We start from the raw sequence: 22,278 nt of genomic DNA on the forward strand, positions 1-22,278 counted from the left end.
ATTTCTGCTCTTCAATTATCTGAAAGAATGTGTTGAGAAGTCAAGGACTACTGCAATTGAGACCAAGAGGTCTATCTCCTACATTCCCTATGGCAGGCTGCTCTCAGATATCTTCACTCAAAACAAACTGGTCAAGACTCTATCTGACTTAGGCCTTCATGATGATCTGGCTATGTCCATTGGAGATGCTCTCAATAGGACTAAGTTGAAGAGAATGCAGATCATTGAGAAAGTTCAAGTTGAACCTGAAGAAGACACATCTGAAGAGGTTCGTCAGAAGAACTACCCTGTTGATGGCTTTCCTCTCTGGTCTAAGAAGTATAATCCAGCCAACATTCTGGAATATGTGAGAATGCTCAGATGTGAAGGAGATCCAATCACTCTTGAGGAATTCGTCAAAAACCTTCCTGACAGTCCTCCTGAGATAGTAACAAGAAAATCCAAGAGAGCAACAAGCAGCAAGCCTTCAGATCCTAAGGGCAAAGGGATTCTGATAGAGGAAACGAAAAAGATGAAAGCTGCATCAAAATCAGTGGTCATTAGGGAACCAATTCCAGAACGTCCTCCTAAAAGAACTTCAGTGCAATCACCTAAAAAATCTCAGTCTGATAGCTCTGAGAGCTCTATGGCTTCATCCATTGGAACTTAAGAAGAGGAAGAATCTTCTGGTGAAGAAACTGAAGATGATGATGTCCCTCTGGCCAAGAGGCAAAGAATTCAAGCAATTCAAGTTGAGGAAGAAGTTGAGCAAGATGATTGTGAGATCATTGGTAATGTGCTTCAAGTTATAAAGGAATCTCCAGAAGCTAAAGAATCCACGGATTCTGATGAAGCGCTCATAGCCAAGAGGAAGAAACTGTCTCTGAAGGGTCCACTTCAGAAGAAGGGGCCAGAACCAAAGCAAGCATCTGAAAATGCTTTAGAGGAACGAAGGGAAAGGAGATCAAAGATTGCTTCTGATCCTGCAAGAACAACCTAACTCACAAGATCAATCACCCTCAGAAGTCCAAGTAAGGCAAGTACTGAAAGCATTAACTTAGATTCTGCTTCAGTAATTATTCCTGAACAACATGTGCCTATATCTACTTTCCTACCTTCCTCAACCCAGACAGTTCCACCTCAAACAGAACATCACACACAAGCCATTTCTCAAGCTGAAACACAAGCCCCCCACTCAAACATCCAAACTGCTACCACTTCCATTTCATCCATCCCAATCCGAACCTCCTCCACATCCACCACAACTGAGTCTGTACCTATCATCAATTTCTTCATTAAGGGTATTGCTCAGAGTGAGGCAACCTTGAAAACCTTGATTCAACAATTCTCACCCAAGCCTCAATCCACCTCAATAACTCTTCTAATAACTGAATCTGGTGAGATTCCTGCGGTGGAAGACAAAGAAGATGATGATGTTCAGATTCTAGAACCTCCCTTCAATGTGCAACCTATCCAGCAGGTAGCCTCCTATTTTGAAGATGTGTTCCCAGATGCTGCTGCTGAGTCCTCTTATGTGTCCTTGTCTCACTATTCCACGGTAAACTCAAGAGATCTGAGTTTCACCTCGCATGAGAAGACAGCTACATCCAGACAAAGACAAGAGACCATTCCTGAACTTGAGCATATGGATGAATCAGATCATTCAGGACTAGAGAAGGTTCATGTGAGTGAATCAGCTCCTTCAGGACAAATTAGAACAAAGAGTTCTAATGCTTCAAGCTCTAATGCAACCAAATCTTCTCAGCCAATCATGACATTGGCACCCTCCTTCAGACCACAAAGTCTTATTCAACTCATTCAGGAGTTCTCTGAAGAAGCAACCAGAAGACTGCAGTGGCTATATCAGGTAACTGATAATCAATTTGATGCATCTTTGGTTGATGGTCTGTGGTCTGCATTCGGAAGATGGTCAGAAAGTAGGGCTTATGAGTTTGAGAAGCAGCTTAGCAGAGAGAAGCGTCTGAGAGTTCATGATGCCTCAGAGAGAGCTTATGAGCAGAGGCAAAGGGTGTTACATAAGGTTTGTGAACCCATGAGAAGAGAAATGGCTGCCAGAACACATGTTGTCTCTGAACGTACCTCAGAAGATGCTGAGATGACTCTAGCAGAGGTTGCAGACGACTGTACTGAAGAGATAGTCATTCATGAGACTGCAGAGGTTGATGAAGTTGAGATGCAAGTACTAATTCAAGTTGTTGCTGGAGTTTCATCAGATGCAGAAGTTCCTACTCTTGTTCAAGCTCCAGAACCAGCTCCACATCCGGAAGTTGCCCTCCTGACTGCCAGAATTGATAGGATACATGATGATCAGCAGAGACTGTTTCAGATGGTTGAGCATCAAGGCATCATTCAGAGTGAACAGAGTCAGCAGATTCAGGAATCTTCAAGCAGAATGGAGTCTATGATGAAGTATCTGATTGAGAATCTACCCTCCTCATCAAAGCCTTGAACCCCTCTCACCTATCCTTCATGCATATTTATTCACTTTATTTGTCTGTGAATTTATTCTATGTTTGACTTGTTCTACTTTCTTATGTGTTTCTGCTACTATTTATTCAATGCACCGTCCACATCTCTTAGTAACTCACATGCATTTATGTTCTATGAGTTTTATGCATATTTTTCTGTTACTTCTCTCCTTTATAATCTGTTGTTTTCCTTCTTCTCCATCACAACTCAATTCAATTCAACTCAACTCAATTCATTCCTTTCTCTTCTCAAACCAAAAATGTCTTCTGTTGAATTAATCTCTGAACTCAAGGCTTTTGTATCTGACCAAGTCTTTCCCTGGAGTGTTAATCTCTCTCTCTCTCTCTCTCTCTCTCTCTCTCTCTCTCTCTCTCTCAAATCTCTCAACCTCTTGGGATGATTGAGAATCTTTTGGACTGTTGGCTGACATCGTTTCAGACCCACTGTCTGCACACTCTTCAGGAAGTTCTGAAAGAACTCCTTCGTCTGGCCTCTCGCTGGAAGGATCTTGAAGTTCAATTCAAAAGCATTTGTCTGCTCATTGAACATGAAAAGAGAGAACGAGAAGATCAAGAAGAAGATGGTGAAGTGCTTCAAGCTGCTGCCTCCTCTTCTGTCATCCATGAGAGTGAGACTCTGAAGGAAGAACTGGCTGCCCAGATAGCTTCCATTGATCAGGACATTCGTCCTTTGCACCTTCAACTCCTTTCTATAAAGAAATCTCGTGCCTTCTTATGTGTCTAGGAACTGTTCTTCTAGTTTTCTCTATCCTCTGTACTCATTTCCGTTCATTAATAATAACATGCGTGTTATCTGCGTTTATCCTCTGTTGTTATTGTTATTGTTTTTCACTCTTTTTGCTTATGACAAAACTGGAGAGTACATAAATTGGTTTTTGATAAAATTTTAATTCTATTTATATAAGTATCAAATACTTATAACACATAGATATTGCCAAGCGTCCTAAACAAGGAATACATTTTGTTCAATTTTCTGAACAAATATGCCTCTGACGCCTCCTGGACAATACTCTACGTTTCCATGTGATCTACGCAAGTTCTGAACCATCAATTTCTGATGAGCATACATTCTTCTATGAGTATCTTCCGATCACATCACAAGACTCCGAATCTAGACTCTTCATCATTTCATCAAGTCATAGATTCAGGGGGAGTCAGGGGGAGACCCCAGCTCAGAATCAGGTGCAATCCTAGATTCAGAAGGAGCAACATAAATCGTTACACAAGGATAAGTTTATACTCTGATCTCTTCTCTCTTGTGTATTCAGTTTATTGACTTAGAATTGTTCATCAAAATACTTGTTTTGTCATCATCAAAAAGGGGGAGATTGCAAGATCAAGATTTGATCAGTGGTTGCATCTCTATATTTTGATGATTACAATTAAGGTTTTTGAGGATGAACAATTATGGTACTCTAACGTTTGTCTCTTTTAGTTGTGACAAACAGGTTCTGATTTTGACCCAAGCTTATTCAATCAGAAGATAAAGACCCAAGGGTAACCATAAGAGAGTTCTAAAAGCTTACCATGTTCGCTCAGAACAGTGGAAAATCCTTCAGAAGTTCTGAAGACCAGATGTTCCAGAACGAACAGTCCTGAAGAAGAAGACTCAAGTTCTGAAGACCTGCAAGAAGTTGGCTCTGAAGACCCAAGCTATTCTAGCTCTGGCGTTCAGAAGTTCTGAGGAACATGTCCAGAAGCAGAAGTTGCAAGGTCAGAGGATCCAAGCTTCCGTCTGACACTGATCAGAAGCTTCACCAACGTCCATCTGAAGCACACCAGATCAGAAGTCAGCTGGTGAAAGGACAGGTCGCTGTCATAGTACACATTGTACAGTCATAGCCTGCCCGCCACCTACCTTGTTCAGTCTAGCAGTCTGATATTACAAGATTTCCACTCTAACGGACAAAACTCTAGCAACGGCTACATCAAATGCCTTGGAGTATATAAGGACTTATGATAGAAGAAAGAAGCTAAGAAACTTTGCTGATATTCCTGAATTCTATCTAACCGATCTCTTAGCAATATTTCTTCAGTATTCTTAAACATCTGAGTTTACCATTAGCTTTTCAGAAGCATTTCTTGTAAACCCAAAACCTTTCACAAACACTTTGTAAAGTTCCTTAAGAGACCAAGTTTGGTCGGATCTTGAGAGGACTGAATCAAGTTTGGTTCAGTGTTTAGCTAGTCTTGAGAGGATTGGTTGATCAGCTTCTTGAGAGGATACTAGTGAGAAAATCAGTGTACTGTTAGTCACTTTGCAGGTTGCAAGTGCAGTTGTAACACTCATTGATTTTAGTGGATTGCCTTCATCAGAAGAAGGAAGAAATCACCTTCACGGGTGGACTGGATTAGCTTGAGCTTTTATCTCAAGTGAACCAGGATAAAATACTTGTGTGCTCTACTTCATATTCTTTAGCACCTTGTTCTTATCTTTAAGTTTGTCAAAACTTCAAAAGGGAAAACTTTTGTTTAAAAACTCTATTCAAACCCCCCTTTCTAGTGTTTTTCGCACCTTCAACTTGCTCCTCGAGCAAAGTGCCTACGCACACAGGGTTTCCCCTAACTTGGACTCGGCGACACTTCTCATTTTCCAAAACTTAATTCCAAGCCCTAAGCTTTCTTCTGAGGTCATTATCATTAATTAAAGTGTTCGGATGTTGTTTTGTGTATTATGAATTTTCTTCGTGAAATAATTTACATTTCTTTCGTCTCTAAATTCTATAAGTTTAAAAGATCCCATCAACCCAAATGATTCCCTGAGAAGGTCTCGATGCATTAAAACAATGAGGGCCGAACCTCGGTTTGTCTCATCAAACATTCTCTCAAATATGGCTTAACTCTCCCATTTCCCCACACTCAGACGTATAACAAATATATATATATGCACAACAAAGTTAGCACAATCCAACAAATCATAGCACATATATATCAACACATACAAAGATTAACCATTTAGCACATAGCATGTGAATCAATCAACGAAAATCAAAGCAATAAGCAAGTAATACACATATGTCGACCGAAGCCTACATAAATCATTTTTCAGATCAACTTAATCAATTAAGAGCATAAACAATAAATCAAGTTGAATTGAGCGACGCCTAAAACATTAGCTAGCAAGGTAAGTTTCCCTCACCTCGAGGTTTTCCAGCTTCACACAGCAAGAGTTTCTCACTCGCTTCACTCACAACTTCAAAGAGTTCCTCAGACGAACCTTTAAGCAAAACATAACAGAATTCAACCAATTCAAGTCAGAACTAATCAAACAATAATTACTAATTTTATACGAAGCATTATAAGCTCCATAGTACAATAACCTAACACGATACGACGCGCTTTCGCAAAAGAGAAATCCCCCCCCCCTTGGAGGTGCTCTCGACCGTGACACACAATTGTGTTCCGATGCTTTTTCTTCGATCAAACTTGATTCCTAGGTTATAATTAGTCGTAACTAGGGTAAATTAAAGCTCGAAAAAAACTGAATTAGGGACAATTTGGTCAAGATTTTTAGCTCAAAAATTCAAAGTCAAAATTTTGAAAAATAAATTGGATGGGATTGTTGCTAACGATGTTTATGACGACTAATCCTACGGACGCTAAACTCAGTCGAGAGTTTTTGATCCAACAAGCAGAACCTCAGTTTAAAAATGAGGTTTTCCATAGTTTTGAATACCTACGACGATCTGGCGAGAATCGGCGAACATTAACGGAGTATTTGTGACGTATAAATGGTAGGGATGAAGTTTAGAAAGAAGAATAGAGTTATTTGGACAATTTTACCAAAAAGCTCCAAACTTTGAGCACAGAAAAACATAGAGAAAAGCGACAGAATTGACGATCAGAGGTTAGAAGTAGCATACATACCTCTATGTCAACGTATAACAACTAATAGAGTGACGATCGGGCAAGAAATGAATAAAATCTTCCTCTCCCTCTTCTCCTCTCAAGCTTTTCTCCTATTTATAAGAGATGAAAAACGCGGGAAAATGAAAATTTGTGTTTTTCTCCTATTTATAAGAGATGGAAAACGCGGGAAAATGAAAATTTGAGTTTTTCTCCTATTTATAGGAGATGGAAAAAGCCGGAAAATGAAAATTTCGCGATTCCGATTTTTCGTGGGCATTCCTCTGTGAATTATAAGATAGAATCTGGAGACAGAATTCCAGAACTCGAAACAGGTTTCTTGTAATTTAGGTAATCGATTCAATAACGGTATTAGACGATTTAACCCGAAAAGTTACTTTTTGCAGTTGATGTCGGATTAGAAAACTTTCTTCTGAAGAAAGATTAGAAACATCGAAAGAAATCGGTACACTTGTGTGGAATCTTCGTTTGAAGCTCTGAATAGAAAAAAGTCTTCACCAACAGTTTATTTTAAGGTTCTTGAGCTATCAGGAACTCAGTTTCGGCAAACTTCCGAGAATTGGAATCGATCGTTCGTACATTCCAAGGTTTCATGTCGAAACACTTGTCATGGAAAGGAATAAGAGAAATTCTTATATTTCTCTGAAGATTTTTGAATTTCGTTTCTACAATGCTTTAAGAGCAGATTAGCCATTTACTAATGCTTTCGCCCTAAGGCATAAGTGAATAAGGCTCGTGCTATAACATATAGCGACTATAATACTATTCTTAGTCATTTCCTGAACTTTCTCCTTCATTAAGACATTACCATATTTGAACTCTCGTACAGGTTTCCTTCACGATACATCGAAACCTAATCATGAATAGTAATTTATTTATTTAAATATATAACTAAAATTTTGGGTCTCACGACAGACATATGGATGGCCAGGTAAGGTCTCCTACCTCTCATGATTGTGGTATACATTCATCACCTTCACCCTCCACCCTTCATTGGTTGCTCGAAGCTCGAAGCCTGAAAGGACAATTACACTTCTTAGTACCGGTCGTTATCCATTTTTCCAAGCATGGTGTTTTCTTTAGTTGTTTGTTTTCAAAAACGGTTTTTGAAAAAATAGCTCTTAATTTTAGTTTTTAAAACTAATATACCAAAACTGCTAAAAAATGTTTTCTGTTTCAGTTATTAATTTTCATATTACAATTTTTTAATGTTGGAAAGCATCTAATTCAAACAGTTTTTTCTTAAGGGAAAACAGTTTTTTTAAATATTTTTTAAAAATTGATTCAAATTTTGCAATCAAATAGGTCTTATGACTTCCGACTGTAGCAATACATTTTTTGTGAATTGGAATTGAAAAACAACAATCAAAACACAAAGACTAGCCGCACTCCATTCAATGAACAATATTCGGGGCGAGGAGAAATACAAGACAAAAAAAAAATACTTCTATCCCTAAGACCCATTTTCGCAAGAGCATCAGCGAGTTCATTCCTCTTTCGGGACATGTTGCTCCAACCAAGAATGCTGCACACGAATGTAAGTTTAAATACTCGTTACTTGTGAGTGCCTTAACGACGTCCGAGCAATCAGAGCTGCAAATAAGCTTACAATTACCTTTGTTCCAAGCCATGCTCAAACCCTGAATTATAGAAATAAGTTTGGCTAGAAAAAACTTTTCAATATCTTCATAGCTAGCAAAATCGTGAATTCAGCCGCCATTATTATCCCGAAGTAGGCCACCACAACCCATGGTGGAGGCAGCACGATGAAAGCTTCCATTGACGTGCAAGCTAATCCAACCCACTTCAATACATTTAATTTATAAATAAAATAAAATTAATAAGATTGTATGTTAAATTTACTAATTGAAATCAATTCAATTAAAGCTACATCACCGGAAATTTATAGTGCATACTCTTCACCAAAAAATTCATATATCAAATCAAATCTATCCTACTAAAGTCCATTCAAAAAAAAAAAATCTATCCTACTAAAGCGGAACCATATGACTTGTCATTAATTTTCTTATTACTTTTCTATTGTTTTATATAAATCAAAACACTCAGATTACGAAGGTAGTGGTGAATAGACTCCGACCTTATCTCCATCAGATTGTTGGGCCTCTGCAGAGTAGTTTCATCTCTGGGCGGGGGACAGTTGATAATGCCATTATTTTACAGGAGATTGTTCATCATATGGCTGGAAAACGGAACCGGAATCAGAATATCATTTTCAAGTTGGGAGAAAGCTTATGATAGTGTTAGCTGGGATTTCTTGAGAGACACGCCTCAGTTCTTTAATTTCCCCTCAACGGTTATTGAGCTTATTATGTTCTGGGTTTCCTCCTCCTCCCTCACCCTTTTGTGGAACGGGCTTAAGCTTGATCCCTTTGCGCCTTCTCGTGGGCTCCGGCAGGGCGATCCTCTTTCTCCTTACCTGTTCGTCCTCTGTATGGAACGTCTGACTATCTTGATCCTAGACGCTATTAATCAAGGTCACTGGTTACCTGTTTCTATTTCTTCTAAGGGGCCTGCTATATCTCATTTATTTTTTGCAGATGACGTCCTTCTTTTTGCGAAGGCTAAGGTCTCTCAAATGCAGATGATTCACTCCTTGCTTTCTCAGTTTTGCCTTGCCTCTGGTTTGCGGATCAATGTGGCTAAGTCTCGTGCTTTTATGGGAGCTGGTGTTGGGCGTGCTAGGAAGGCTCGTATATTTAGCATCACGGAAATTCCATTTACCGCTCATCTTGTGATTTTGACCTTGTTGTTGATAGGGTTGGTCGCAAGCCTGCAGCTTGGAAGGGGAAGCTTCTCAATAAAGCTGCTAAGGTCACTCTGGTTAAGTCAGTTTTAAATGCCATTCCAGTTTATCCTATGCAACTCTTCTGGTTTCCTGAAGCTGTCTGTGACCGCATTGATAGCTTGGCTCGCAATTTCATTTGGTCGAGGGGAGACCGTCATGGGATGCACTTGGTCTCATGGAGGAAGGTGTCCACGGCTAAGAGGTTTGGTGGATTGGGCGTTCGGCAAGCTCGCTTCACCAATGTTGCAATGCTTGGGAAGCTAGTTTGGGACCTTTTTAATCACTCCGATAAGCTTTGGGCCCGTATTTTACTTGCCGCATATTGTCCTGATTCAAACTTTGTTGATGTTCCGGCTAAGCGTGGTTCCCCTCGCTGGAATGCACTGCTAAAGACCAGGTCTATTATCCATGATGGCTTTTCTTGGCGGGTTGGTGCGGGTAATCTTTTGTTTTGGTATGACAAGTGGTGTAATCTTGGTTCTCTGTTCTCTGTGCTTGCTGGTTCCTTATGTCCATATTTCGGACTCTGCTCTCCGGGTGAGTGATGTGTTTCGGGATGGGGTGTGTGAGCTCCACCGCTTATCCACGCCGTTGTCATTGGAATTGTCACATAATCTTTTGTCTCTGTGTGTTTTTACTACGCCAAGTCTTGCTGATCTCCGTGTGTGGGACGAAGCGCTTGATGCTCGTTACACAGTGTCGGGGTGCTATAACTGGCTCCAGACCCGTCACAATGATCAACTCCCTCTAGTCTCTTGGGCGTGGATTTGGAACGTGGTGGTTCCGGAGAAAGTCTGTTTATTTGCTTGGCAGGTGCTGCATGAGTCCCTCCCAGTTATGGCGGTCCTTTCTCAGTGAGGTGTTCCCTTATCTCCTATGTGTCGTCGCTGCCATGTTGCTCCGGAGACTCACCTGCTCTGTTTGCGTGACTGTGAGGATTCTCTCCCTGTTTGGAACAATCTCGCTTTGTCGCTTGTCCTAGGTTTTTTCACTGCTGTTTCTTTTGAGGATTGGCTGGGGTGTGTGTCGCGTCGGGATGCTCCTTCTTTGCTCATTCATGCGTGGTTTTTGTGGCGTCGTCGGTGCAGTCTCGTGCTTGGCCAAGTCTTGGAGCCTTGGCAGCTGGTGTTACGTCACGCAGCTAACATGTTGAGAGTTCTGAGCGCGTCTCCTGGTGCTGCTGCAGATCCTCGTTGGGTCCTTTGGCGAGCTCCACCGGACGGTTGGCTAGCGCTGAATGTTGATGGCTCTTCCTTGGGAAATCCGAGTCGGGCTGGGGCTGGTGGAGTGGTTCGTGACACAGCTGGGGTTTGGTTGTTTGGGTTTTCAGCTTTCGTAGGAATATCTGAAATTCTGAAAGCCGAGCTCCTTGCGATTATGTATGGGTTGAGGCTTTGTTGGGCGCGGGGATGTCGTAAGGTTGTGGTTCTCTCTGATTCTAAGCATGCCCTTTCCCTTGTACAAAATGGGTGTGGTCGCTTCCATATTTATGCTGTAGTGCTTGGGCTGATTAAGGATCTTCTTGCTCAGGATTGGCTTGTCAGGTTTGAGCACATTCTTTGCGAAGGGAATGCTGTTGCAGATTTGTTAGCAAAGGAAGGTGCTTGCGGGGATCGTCGCTTTCAATGTCTCGAGGCTCCTCCTTTGGCCGCCATCCCTCTGTTGGCGGATGATTACCGTGGAACTTCTTTCTTGAGGTTCTAGTGACGTAGTCTTTTGTTTTCCTTTTCTTTTAGCAACTTTGTACCCAAAAAAAAAAAAAATTCAATAACATTTATCAATCCAATGGCTACATTTAAAATTTGTATGGAGTATAAATAGTTTTTTGGCCTCCAATTAAAAACAACGCTCTGAGCATGCCGTAATTAAAAAAGAGCTTTTTATAATCCAGATATGTTTTTAGTAATGAAAATTGGTATTGGTACAATATTCAACCATTGATAGATGAAGGAGTAATGCCGAATTCGATTTTGCTTAAATTTTGCGTTTAATACTGACTTTGTGAAATAAAAGTCAGTACGCAATTATGGAGCCAAAAATCTTGAAGCTTTAATATTGTTTTACAAATTTCAAATAGAAGTCAGGAAGCAATTATAGAGACACAAATCTTGATGCCTTAATTTAGTTTTTTCCTTTAATTAAAAAAAAAACTGTCATAATTGCAATGAAAAATTGTTTACTTTAGAGAATGGACGCTGAATTTTTGCAATGCATTGATGGGCTGTTTTAAATAAAATTTATACAACAATTAATGAGATTTTTAAGATTATTAAATACTTAGTCAATCATGGGCCACAAACCAAAAATGAAGGAGAAAATGACTCATCATCAGATTGCTTAGAATGATTGAGGGCTTGACACTTCTCAGATAGTGAGGAGGGGGAGGAGAGTGAACCTTGGAGCGACACGTTACCTTTGCATCCTCTTTTGCCGTTTTTTTGTCCCCGAGGGTTAGCTTAAGTGGTAAGAGTTAGGGGACACAAGGGTTGGGGAGGGGAAGGTCCAGGGTTCGAATCCTGGAAGAGAAATTTGAAGGGATTTTCTAACTTACTAACAACTAACCACTAACATTTGCCTTTAAAAAAAAAAACCTTAGCGATCTAATAAAAAAAAAGAACAGCAATGGCCGTTTTAAAAAAATGTATGAATAATGATGATTTTAATGAGATAAACATACTAGCAAGACACGTGTTGTTTCCTTTAATAAAAACAAATTGCCATAATTGCAATGAATATTTGACTATTATAAAGAATGGGTGTTGATTTTTTTAGTGCATTAATGAGCAGTTTTAAATAAAAATTAAACAAAAAATTAATGGGCTATTTGATGATTATTAAATAGCTAATCAAGGATGGACCACGTTTTCCGATGGAAAAAATAAAGGATGGACCACAAATTCAAATTCATTTTGTTTATTTGAAGTCATAAAATAGCAATATATCAGATTTTGTACAAAATTTACGAACCTTAAACCGACAAAAATAATTTTGCATAGATTTCAAATTAGCCAACATAGATTTGTTTTGGCAATAAATTTTAGGTGCAGAAATTTCTCCTCTCCATTTATAACCGAATGCATTCAGTTGGTATCCCATTTGATTTTATTTGAAATTTAACATAATATCAATCAATTAGTTTAGAATATAATGATTGTTTAAAAAAATATAGTGATACTTTTTATATAAAATAAAATCTCACGTTACATATACATAAAGAAATCTCTAAAGTTGAAAAGAAGATTTTAATATTTTATGAAAAAGTTTCTCATATTTAAAATTTTTAAATGAGCCAACATAGATTTGTTTTGGTAATAAATTTTTGGTGCAGAAATTTCTCCTCTCCATTTATAACTGAATGCATTCGGTTGGTATCTCATTTGATTTTATTTGTAATTTAACACAATATTAGAGTATAATGATTGTTTAAAAAAATATAATGATACTTTTTATATAAAACAATATGTCACGTTACATATGCATAAAAAAATCTCTAAAGTTAAAAAGAAGATTTTAAAATTTTCAGTGTAACACATGTCAAAATAGGAGAACGATTTACTTATACATAAGTGGCAACACCTTGAAACATCATTACAACAAACATTGATCTTTGCATGCTCTTTTTTGCCACAATTTATCAAGAAGTGTGGTCCTTTAGAGCTGTATAGTAGCCACCAACTGTATTTAGAATAACACATTTTATACTATTCTTGGTGTAGAACTCATGCTCCATTTCTTGCAAATCCATCACATATCATCAATTATCGTCATGCTTCTTTGGTAGTTGGGAGCATCAATGTATTTCTTTTACTCTACAACATTGGGAATGATATTAAATTGTGCAAGATGATGCATCTGTTATAGAAAAAAAATGCAAAACCAAATTGCAAACCAAGCAAGAGCTTACATTGCACATGTGAGATGAACAAAATAGATTGAGAGAAACAATGAAATAATGTTTAGGTAGTGGAAAACAATTGAATTACCAAAAAAAACGGTGAGCAGCAGACATGCAAGTCCATAAAACCCGGATAAGAGTTAATAATCTTTTTATACTAAGCAATCAGAATGTGTGAAGGCTATAATAAATTTCTTCCCTTACCTAACATTGGGATGAGAAGTGATGTCCATAGAGCTCAGCAAAGTCCCTATCCTCATTATATGAACCAAGAACTGTTCATTCAGCCACCAATCTTATATCCTAACCCCATTTCACATCAGATCAGGAATTGCAGTAAAAAAATGGAGACGAAAAGTATAATGAACCACATGCTGGAAAAGTTATTTATTTGATCAGATTAATAATTCTAAGATCCAAAATCAACACAAATCAGTAGTTATAAATTTATCAGCAAGAAATGAGATAGCAAGAGCAAAGGCCATAAATTGGTGAATGAAAATAAGGAAATTTTATATGATTCATTCTCCTTATCCACATCCCCTTTCCATTCAGCTCATTAACTGTGTTAAGGCTTGCTTCCCACTAAGCAAAAGTTCAAGTATCAGTTATGAAGCCAAACTAAATGTAACTTATGAGTTATAAAGATGCAGCTATGAGTACAACTAATACCCATGGATGTGACAGGTATAAAGATGCAGTTCCCGAACCATAACCCCAAACATTCTTGAGCCAAATAGGAAACTTCCTGAAAATCAAATAGAATTAGACCTTTAGTTAAGCAAATTTATAATTTTAACCCATGTACTAATTGAAAAAAAGCTTCCACTATTGAGATAGTAAAGCAAAATAAAAGAGACTATAACTATGTCTAAAAGCGATTTACAATTGACAACAAAAAAACCTATTAATTAATAAGAAAAATAGCAAAATCTGGAATTGAAAGCAATCATATGAATAAGTATCTTACCTAAATCTCATTTCTTTATCTAGGATCATGGGTCAAATTTGTTGGACGTCCCTTCTTCTGAAAGAGTTTCTCTGCCTTCATGATGCTGACATTGTAGATGAAGTTTTGACAGCCAAAACTGGAAGATAATGATGCAATTAAATAAACTTGCAATGGGAAGGATAAAAGCATGTAAGTCTTCTATCAATTGGCCGATTAAGAACATTCAGAATAAGGGTTGCATAAGAGAAAGCATCACAACCTTAGTTTATTTAAGAGATATGGAAGCATCACAGAGACAACCAACAAATACTAAAGCATATATGAAATTAAACAAAACAATCACAAAATAGGGAACAATGAACAAATTAAGAGAAAATTAAAGGACATGGCTTTTAGGAATTGAATCAACACTACCAAATATAGTGCTCACTAATTAGGTCAATCAAATTCAGCAACAAAAAAACCTTTAGGAAGCGAAGCATAAACATTTATGTCAAACACTTACACAATTATCAACTTACTCAATTATCAACACCACATTAAGCAAGTTGCATACTCGAGTAATCTTCCTCATTTTTCCTCCATGTCAACCGGTTCACAATAGAGACATGTAGGGGAGGAGATGACTGATGCAGTATTAGTAAGGAGCAATTTAGGTAAATCTTAGATAATTAAGCCAAATATTTTAAGATTTTAATATTTTATGAAAAAGTTTCTCAAATTTAAAATTAAATTTAAAAAATTGGTTTCAAGATTTGTTATGGAAATAAATTTTAGGTAAAAAAAAGTTTATTTTTAGAGTATTAATTAATTAAATTTTTTTTTGAATTTTCGGATTTTTATTTAATTAAGGATTTTATGAGTTTTTATTGTGATTTGGTAGTTTTTATTAATTAATTTTTAAGGTATTTTTATTGAATTTTTAGTTTTTTAATCTTTTAAAATTTTATGAATTTTTTTTTGAGATATTAATAATCTATTTAAATCATGATGAAATAAATTTAGTAAGGAGTAATCTAGGTAAATCTTAGATAATTAGGAAAAAATCTTTTAAATCAAATCTAAAATTTAAAAAGCTACTAAATAAAGATAGATAAAAACTACAAAAATCTAGAAATCACAATAAAAACTCATAAAATCTTGAATTAATTAAAAATCCGAAAATTCAATAAAAATACCATAAAAATTAACTAATACTCTAAAAATAAATAATAAGATAAATTAAGATAAAATCCTGAAATAAACAACCTAAATCCTAATCAAATCTAAAATTTAAAAAGGTACTAAATAAATATAGATAAAAACTATCAAAATCTAGCAAATCACAATAAAAACTCATAAAATCTTGAACTAATTAAAAATCCGAAAATTCAATAAAAATACCATAAAAATTAATTAATACTCTAAAAATAAATCAAAAATAAATTAAGATAAAATCAAGAAATAAACAACCTAATTTCTAATCAAATCTAAAATTTATAAATGTATTTTTTTATGCAAATTAACCTGAAAATGACACGTGGAATTTTTTTTCTGATAATTAACGTGAAAATGACACGTCACTAAATCTGCCTAATAGAAGTTCTTTTTTTCTAATATATATTGATATAAAATTTAAAAATACACTAAATAAATACAGATAAAAACTATCAAAATCTAACAAATCACAATAAAAACTCATAAAATCCGTAATTAATTAAAAATCTGAAAATTCAATAAAAATAACATAAAAAACAATTAATACTCTAAAAATAAATAATAATATAAATTAAGATAAAATACATAAATAAACAACATAAATCCTAATCAAATCTAAAATTTAAAAATGTACTAAATAAAAATAGATAAAAACTATTAAAATCTAGCAAATCACAATAAAAACTCATAAAATCCGGAATTAATTAAAAATCCGAAAATTCAATAAAAATACCATAAAATTAATTAATACTCTAAAAATAAATCAAAAATAAATTAAGATAAAATCAAGAAATAAAAAACCTAAATCCTAATCAAATCTAAAATTTAAAAATGTATTTTTTTATTAAGGATAAATAAGGTAAGGAAAAATCAGGGCACATGTGGCAAGTGGGGCCAAGGAGAAAGAGCTTACATGTAAAATATTAGGTGAGAATTAATCTGGGAGCGACACGTCACTAACTTGGCCTGTGAGAGCGACACGTCATGCTAGAAGTTGTTCTTTTCTAATATATATAGATGAGCTATTTAATGATTATATAATAGCTAATAAAGGATGGGCCACGAACCCAAATTAAAGGAGAAATTACCACGTTTTTAAATTTTTTCAGAATGTTTGAGAGCTTGACACTTGTCAACTATTAAGGGGGGAGAGAAGAGTGACACCTCATTTAAATGGTTTTGAAAGAGTTGTCCTTTTCTAAAGTACTACTCCCTCCGTTCCTGATCTTTTGTTGTTTTAACTTTTGGTCTATATTTCAAAACTTTTGTTGTTTTACAAACCCAATGCATTTTTTCTCAATTTATTTCATGTATACCCTCATTTAATACTACATCTCTCACCTATCACCTCTTATTTTCACCAATCAAAATCATAAAAAGTTTTTTAACCAATAACTATCATTCTCTTTCTTCACTTTAACTCAACATTAAATAAGGGTGTTTATATAAACAAATATATCAATAATTGCACTCTTAAACAATGTGCATAACCTTAAACAACAAAAGATCAGGAACGGAGGGAGTAGTTTTTAACCCGTGCCTTGCACAGGGAATTTAATTTTGGATTTTTTTTTATTTTTGTTAATTAATTAATATATTTTTTTATTTATTTTATATAGGTATTTGATTTATTTTTCGTTTTATGTATATTTGTGGTGTAGGTTATTTTTTTGCAAAGTAATGTGTTTAAGGGTCGAAAGCACATTTAAATTGACGTATGCACGAAGATTTGCAAACATAAAATGATTTATTTAATATTTTAGTAACATGGTCAATATACGAAAAAAAAAAGTTAAAATGTTTGAAAGTGACCACCGAGGTCAATTTACCAAAAAAAAACAAATTGTCAACGTGAATAAAGACATAAAAGTGAAAGTTTAGAACAAACGCTATTTATTTGCAAACAATCTTAAGGAAATGCAACTAAATCTTTGAAACCTTGATCTTTTTCAACATTTCTGCATCTTTACTTCCAACAACTTCTGTTATGGAACCATCGTCTGAACGACGTTTAATAGGTGTGTTGGAGTCTTCAACTATAGCTGGAGGTGTGTTTCGTTTGTCTACAAAAGAAACCTATTTTATAATAGTGATGACCAATGTCTAAACCAAACCTATTTTACAATAGTGATGACCAATACCTCAGTCAGAGATTTTACATTTGAATCGGAAATATCAGAAATCAAAAATCATGATGTAGATATAAATAACAATTATGAATATAAAACGTGTATCAAAATCTTTTTTTTCCTATTATAACGTTATGAATTTAAAGCAATTAAATTCAATGAAAGAGTATAAGAGTTTATGGTCTAATTAATTGATATTTTATCTCATTATTCATGTGTTGTTAATTTCCCATAATAGGTAATTATTAAATTAGTTTAATGAGTATTTAAGTTTGTAGTTAGTGTTTAAAAATCTCTAACCCCATGAATTTTTTATTTAAAACACATTTTTGTTTAGTGTAATCCTAACATTATATGTTTATTTACTAATTTAATAATGTATTCATTAATACTAAGTTAATAATATAATAAGTAATTTTTTTATTTAATTAAAACGTTAAATGAAAATCAATGTCTTTTTTTTTAATAAAAAAAAGTCTGATAAATTAAAGTAAAAGTGATGAGAACATACTGATATGCAAGTAAGCAAATTTTTAATACATGTGCTTGGGAAAAGCGCCAGGAACTCATCTTTTTCAGTAACATTTAATCTTTCAATCATAACGTTCATTTCTTGAGTATGAACTCCGTCACACTCAAATAACCTTCGAAGAAACAAAAATTATGTTGTTATTTATCATCTAAATTTGTTCAAAGTAATATGAAATCCACAGTACATACATACCTTTCTCTATAGGACACTGCTTGTGGAATGTCAGGATTGAACATTACTTTAGTGCAGTTTAACCCAGCAATTAGTTTATATTCCCCTGGAAAAAAAAATTAGCGATCGATTGTAAGTTTAAGTTTGAACATATTGATTTATTATATAGAAGTTTATGTTTGTTTGTTGCTCAAAATAATTAAATGTACCTTGATGAATTGTTACAACTCTCAACAATATGATAATCACAACATGTTTGTTGTCTTTTGAATTTAGAACTGCATCCAATTCGTCGACAAATTGGCCGTATAAAAAACATTTAATTGTTTTGCTAGAAAAAAATTAAATAAAAGTTGTTAACTTTCTTCTGTAGGAATTTATAGAAATTAATAATACTAATTTTTTATTGATAAAAGCAAATTTACCCTTGAGATTCAAGTTCAATGTCTCTGCTCTGCGTATGGGCTCCATTCCGCTCAAATCCGTTGTAATTTCTGACATGCGTTACTTCGCCCATAACATCTATTTTAATGGTCATGTGAATACATGGAAGTGTTGGTGTATTTGAAGTTATTTAAATGAAGGTAAATATTTACATACCAACTAAGAACCGCTCGTCAAAGTCAGGATTTAGAATTTCATGCACGTTGTCAAATATCATATCACGCACAGGAAACACATCTTTATTATATGGAACCATCCTTGTTCTACTTTGCAAGTGTATCTTGTAGATATTCCTAGATGTACTAAGACCTCGGAAATTATGTCATACCCAGAAATATTCAAAACGGTATACCAAACTTTCCGTGTTTCTGTTGGCAAAACGTTCATGAAGGTTACACCTACTCTCTGCATGGATTGTTTGACCCTAGAAATGAAGGAGTTTCATATGAATTTATGTCCGTGAATTAAATTAAAATACAATTACATATTTAATAATAGCGAAATTGTTTCCGGTTTACATACCTTTCGATCCATCAACAACAGATTATAGAACGAACCATCGTGTCCTTCCTCATATTCTTCTTCCTCTTCTTCAGCAAACCACGCCCTTATTACTCGAACGACAATAGTCCAATCATGTGGTAAAGGAGTCAGTTGGTCAAGTAGGCTATAGTTCGGATTCATGATGCAAGAAAATTTTGGAGATGAAAACTAACGTATGCTAATTTTGGCCTGAACTTGTGTATAAAAGGAGATGTATACTAAAGTTTATATATATATATATAGGCTTATTGCTCTTCTGTGATTCCTAATTGATTTTGTTTTGATTTAATATTATTTTTTGTTGAAGCTCGAATTTGTATTAGTATAAGTTGAGTTTTTTTAAAAATTTAATGTGTTATTCAATTTTTTACTTGATTCTGAATTTTTAATTTATGTATGTAGGTTTTATTTACTTAATTGACGCACATAATTTTGTATAATTAATGTATATAATCAAGTAATTGTAATTAAGGAATTATTACTAAGTTGTTGCTTGAATTTTTAAAAACAAATCGATGTAATTAATGTACTTAATTGTGATGGATGAATTTTAAAATTAAATCAATGTTATTAATTTTGTTTTTTTTAATTCTAATTTAAAAGTATTTTAATTCAATTTTCCTAAATAGCAGTCAACGGTTTTAAGGAAAGAAATTTTTAAGGAATATTTGTTAAAAATAATTGAATGTAATTAAGGTAGTTAGACTATTTTGTTATTTTGAATTCAATGTACTTTATCACGTTATTAATGCAATAAATTTGGTATTTTTTTTAATAAATATGGTTTTTTACGCATTAAAGGTTGAAAAATACTTTATTTAAATTTTAATTTTTAAATGCTTAATATCATAAATGCGCTTGATTATTTATTGACTAAAAGTTAATGCAGAAAAAAATCATTAAATGTGTGACTAAAACACATAAATGCGCGTGATTATTTAAGGAATAAAAGTAAATGTAGGAAAAAGTCATGAAAATGCGTTTATTAATTTGTATTGTGAGAATTTATGATTTTTAATCACTTCTTTAATTTATTTATTTATTTATTATTAAATTCGTAGTGTAATATGTTTCAATACGATTGTTCAACATTATTTTTGGACAATTAGTAAAGAAGCAATTGCAACATTTTTCAACATTATTCTATCGTCACGGTTAAACCGTGACGAATGGGCGGTTTTAACCGTGACGAAAGGCCTTTTATGTAGTAGTGCAAAACGTATAAAGAAAACCAATAAATTTGTGATGCCTCATAAATTTTACCGTCATACAAATTTCATAAAATTCAGAATTATTTAGGATAGGCTGATCGGAAATTGACGTCTTTCAAACTTAAATGGGTAACCTGAGACAGATGGAACCATGTCCATTCTTGGAATGAAAATGTCTTCTCCAATGTTGGTTCCTGTTATTGCAGTGACCTTTATAACATTTGTTCCAAGATCAGCCACTATTAGCCGCGTTCCAATGCATAAACTGGCTGCTTGATCTATATTTCTCAATAGCATTATCGGAGCACCTTCCTTCAATATAATTTTGTGATTTGGTATTCCTGAGCATGTAATATCATTTAAGAATTCTGTAGTAAACCACTCTGATTGTAGTTCAGTGTCCTCGTCAGATTTGCAAGTGCTATATGAGCTTAAGTACTCTATTGTATTACCTGGTAGTAAATCAAGCATAAAATAATTAACTTTCTCAACACATTCCAATGTAGGACACAATATGCATCGTTCTTCCAAAAACTTTTCAATCTTCATGTTCTGCACCAAATTGGGATATGCAAATCAACCAGGTCAAGAAGTGGATTTTCACTATCCTGTATCAAAAGATCTTCAGGAATTTCAATATCTGATTCACCACTCTCATTTGATTCAAAATCACCATCTCCAATTTTGAGAATTCAGTCAGCAAATTCTTTAATTTCTGTTGCAAGCTCTGGTGAACCTGTTGTGCGTAATCTCATGTTTTTAGTGAGCTTTAAAACTTTACAGGATTTCCAAAGATCAGAAGAATTTACTGTAGCAGATACAATGTCTTGCCTTCCACCTTTTGGAATGACTGGAAGAATTTGTCTCAAGTCACCACCAAGAACTACAACCTTACCGCCAAATGGTTTGTCCATGTTGCTTTCATCTTCCTGTCTCATCATATCGCGCAAAGTCCTATCAAGTGCCTCAAAACAGTTCTTATTTAACATAGGAGTTTCATCCCAAATGATCAATTTGGCACAGATCAGTAAATTTGCCCTTAAACTACCTTGTTTGATGTTGTAAGTAGTTGTTTCATCGGTTTGCAATGGAATGCAAAATCTGGAATGTGTTGTTCTACCACCCGGCAACAACAAAGAAGCAATACCACTTGAAGCAACATTCAGAACAATCATACCCATTGAACGGATGGCTGCAGATAATGTATTCCAGACAAAAGTTTTGCCAGTTCCTCCATATCGATACAAAAAGTAAAATCCACCACTATCAGACAACACCGATTGCATTATGTTGTCATATACACCCTTCTGTTCTGCTGTCATCATTGTTAGATAGGATGCATGTTTATTTGTCATTTCTTCTTTGTTGTAGCTAAGCTCATCTACTATGAACTTGTTTTGAAACTATTCCACATCATCAAAAATTGGATAGGGCAGACAACTATGTTCCTTTAGAGATTTGCCATTTCTTTAAAGTATTTTCTCTATCTCAGCCAAACACAAATTTTGTAACTGATCATCTTCAATATTTAGTCCTGAAAAAATCATCAAAGTCGATTTTTAATACCCCATAAAATTCGAAATTTATCATTAATTCATTTTAAAATTAGTAGTTATGTGTAAATATTAGTCCAGTAAGAAGTAATGTAGTAAAAAATTAATAGTATATTTAAAATTGTTATTTTTAATGAATAGGATATAGTTTTTACTGTTTTTTGCACAGTCTAAAAATAATCAATGAATAAAAATTAAAGTTTTTAAAAGACCGTCCCTAAGGTTTTAAATATGGTAATATTTATAAAAAATGACATGAACCCGAGTATTAAATATGGTAATATTTATAAAAAAGGAAATGAACGCGGTTTTTTAAAATGAAAAGAATATAACAGTATATATGTATTTATAATTTTGAATTAAAATCATTAAAATTTGAGTATTAAAACCTTTTTTTAAAGCGTTAAAGAATATTCGAAATTAAAGTTCTGATCATTGACTATCATTAATGTATTCTAGACACAATAAATAGGTGTGGAAAATATGTTT

The 22,278-nt window shown here is 34.5% G+C and overlaps 1 protein-coding gene across 1 annotated transcript; it reads right to left on the reverse strand.

Annotated features, from left to right (window-relative positions):
* Window positions 1–12,966: 12,966 nt before the first annotated feature.
* LOC130724871 (uncharacterized) lies at window positions 12,967–21,561 on the reverse strand. Its single transcript, XM_057576141.1, has 7 exons — window positions 21,046–21,561; window positions 20,886–20,972; window positions 20,689–20,788; window positions 20,371–20,577; window positions 18,060–18,144; window positions 13,730–13,805; window positions 12,967–13,014 (listed from the first exon to the last, which is right to left on the reverse strand). The coding sequence occupies exons 1-7, from the start codon at window positions 21,559–21,561 to the stop codon at window positions 12,967–12,969; spliced, it is 1,119 nt and encodes a 372-aa protein (XP_057432124.1).
* Window positions 21,562–22,278: the final 717 nt, after the last annotated feature.

The sequence above is a fragment of the Lotus japonicus genome, chromosome 6, assembly GCF_012489685.1.
Source record: "Lotus japonicus ecotype B-129 chromosome 6, LjGifu_v1.2".
Classification (NCBI taxonomy): Eukaryota; Viridiplantae; Streptophyta; class Magnoliopsida; order Fabales; family Fabaceae; genus Lotus; species Lotus japonicus.